General features: G+C 49.8%; 1 protein-coding gene across 1 annotated transcript in view; it reads left to right on the top strand.

Annotated features, from left to right (window-relative positions):
• Positions 1-2,911, top strand: part of CUNH11orf16 (chromosome unknown C11orf16 homolog) — a 19,824-nt gene that overhangs the window by 7,067 nt on the left and 9,846 nt on the right. Inside the window, exons 3-4 of the mRNA XM_018571144.1 lie at positions 800-977; positions 2,644-2,806. Coding sequence (XP_018426646.1) covers positions 800-977; positions 2,644-2,806 — 341 coding nt within the window. The remainder of the gene's footprint in view (positions 1-799; positions 978-2,643; positions 2,807-2,911) is intronic.

Genomic DNA, 2,911 nt, shown 5'->3' with positions numbered 1-2,911 from the left:
TAAATAAAAAACATTTTCGGTTTCGGCCTGACAATTTGTTTTATTTCGGTTTCATTTCTGTTTTAAATTTTCCATTTCGGTGCACCTCTAATTATTATTATTATTATTTCTTTTATCACTGGTAAGGTCACATCATGAACATAGCAGACAGTGATGGGCAATGTTAGAAGGACACGGGGGATATTGAGTTGTAGAAACAGTGGACTTTGTAAGGTTTTGCAGACCCCTGAGAGGTGATCTCACCAATGTGTATAAATAGATCCAAACGCAGTATAAAGATTCGGCAAGGAATTCTTTATTCCAGGAGCAGTACAAACAAAAAGGTGTCACCAGGAGGAAAGAAATGTACCTGAACGGTCTTTCCTGAACCCGTGCTGATTGTCATTAACTATCCCGTTTTCCTGAACAAATTCTACCAGATAATCCTTTATTATGCCCTCTAGCATTTTACAAACTACCGATAATCTTTTTTGTTTGCTTTGTATAGAGCCGGTCAGGTTGTACTGCCGTCTGTGTCACTTCTGTCTCTTTGATCCGGTCGCCATTATCACTGGGATACAAAGTGACGGGAGATCCAAAACTTCATGTTTGTCACCAGCACAGGAACAATGGGGAAATCTTTTTCATGGGGACATCCCTGGTTCTGGTGACAACAGTCTCACTTTCTGTAGATTAACCTCACTTCCTGTGGTGCCTGCGGCAGCATTTCCTGTGTACACTTTATGTCACGGGATGAAAGTGCGTTTCTAGCCACTCATGTAAATAATAAGAATGAAATGCGTCTATTTCTGCTCTGTAGTGTTTCCTCTCAGGATGGATCACTGCGTCGGGTCTCTGTGTTTGGACCACAAGTATTGCAGTGCCGCCCCATCGTTCCCCGAGCACGCCTGTCGCAGTGTGATCGCACACTCCGATCCTCCGTGTGGTTGTACATCTCACCCTCCATGTGTCCCTCACCGTCACATGATCCACGGCCGGTATGTATAATGTCATCTCTCCTCAGACTTCTGTTTTCAACTCAAACCTACTTTGTAGCCTCACCTTTCCTGAGTGCTGATCTCCGGGCACAGAACCATCATTCTCATATATTCCGCAATAGCCACAAGGGAAATACATCAGCGTTGTGTGCACTTTACAACCCCAGATATTATCTTGTAAAGGTACCCGTGACATCACTGTGCTGTACATAACCTGTGCTGAGAGCTGAGGTTTGGGAGAGGCCCAAAAGGCTCCACCCACTATAGGCTGCCTGCAGAAAACTACAGGAGGGGGGCGGAGACACGACCAGTCACCCTGCACAAGGAGAGAGAGAGCAGCAGTGAGCGGTCTTTATTACAGGAGGGGGCGGAGACCAGACCAGTCACCCTGCACAAGGAGAGAGAGAGCAGCAGTGAGCGGTCTTTATTACAGGAGGGGGCGGAGACCAGACCAGTCACCCTGCACAAGGAGAGAGAGAGCAGCAGTGAGCGGTCTTTATTACAGGAGGGGGCGGAGACCAGACCAGTCACCCTGCACAAGGAGAGAGAGAGCAGCAGTGAGCGGTCTTTATTACAGGAGGGGGCGGAGACCAGACCAGTCACCCTGCACAAGGAGAGAGAGAGCAGCAGTGAGCGGTCTTTATTACAGGAGGGGGCGGAGACCAGACCAGTCACCCTGCACAAGGAGAGAGAGAGCAGCAGTGAGCGGTCTTTATTACAGGAGGGGGCGGAGACCAGACCAGTCACCCTGCACAAGGAGAGAGAGAGCAGCAGTGAGCGGTCTTTATTACAGGAGGGGGCGGAGACCAGACCAGTCACCCTGCACAAGGAGAGAGAGAGCAGCAGTGAGCGGTCTTTATTACAGGAGGGGGCGGAGACCAGACCAGTCACCCTGCACAAGGAGAGAGAGAGCAGCAGTGAGCGGTCTTTATTACAGGAGGGGGCGGAGACCAGACCAGTCACCCTGCACAAGGAGAGAGAGAGCAGCAGTGAGCGGTCTTTATTACAGGAGGGGGCGGAGACCAGACCAGTCACCCTGCACAAGGAGAGAGAGAGCAGCAGTGAGCGGTCTTTATTACAGGAGGGGGCGGAGACCAGACCAGTCACCCTGCACAAGGAGAGAGAGAGCAGCAGTGAGCGGTCTTTATTACAGGAGGGGGCGGAGACCAGACCAGTCACCCTGCACAAGGAGAGAGAGAGCAGCAGTGAGCGGTCTTTATTACAGGAGGGGGCGGAGACCAGACCAGTCACCCTGCACAAGGAGAGAGAGAGCAGCAGTGAGCGGTCTTTATTACAGGAAGGGGCGGAGACAAGACCAGTCACCCTGCACAAGGAGAGAAAACATCAAGGGGAGGAGTTACAGATGGAGAGGAGGGCTTAACCACTGACTTATCACAGAAAGTCAAAATTTGCATGAAGGAGCTGTGTCTGTATGAAACAGAAGGTGGATCAGATAATGAAACATGTTTCCATGGAAAGATTCTCCTTGGCACAGAACTCCAGACAAACAGCTGAATACAATGTTGCAGTAGATTTATAGGAATTGGTTGTTCTGTTCAGCCAGTATTGTGACTCAGGCACGCCTGCCAGGCAGCACAGCCAGATTGTTGACCTTCACTGCAGCCCAGACCGATGAAGAACTCTTTATATTTCTTGTTTTGCACAGATGTTCGTGGACCGACCACCTCCCCCGCTACACCAGCGTGACGTGCAACACGCTGAGCTTGTCATCCACTCCTCCGTGTCTCACTTCCATCATCAGGCGTGAGGCCGTGCTGGCCCGCAGAGACCCCGACGGATTCTACTACCTCGGTACAGTGCGGCACCAGGTATGTGAGGACGGAGAGGAGTTCACCCAGGGAGACTAAAATAAACTTTTGCATATTTGGCTTCTATGTACTTATATAAAATATGTATTTTTCATCTATTTATTT

The sequence above is a fragment of the Nanorana parkeri genome, unplaced genomic scaffold (assembly GCF_000935625.1).
Source record: "Nanorana parkeri isolate BGI_ZX_2015 unplaced genomic scaffold, ASM93562v1 scaffold1687, whole genome shotgun sequence".
Taxonomy (NCBI): domain Eukaryota; kingdom Metazoa; phylum Chordata; class Amphibia; order Anura; family Dicroglossidae; genus Nanorana; species Nanorana parkeri.
Note: the sequence above shows the minus strand (reverse complement) of the source record. Positions and strands in the feature narration are given on the sequence as shown.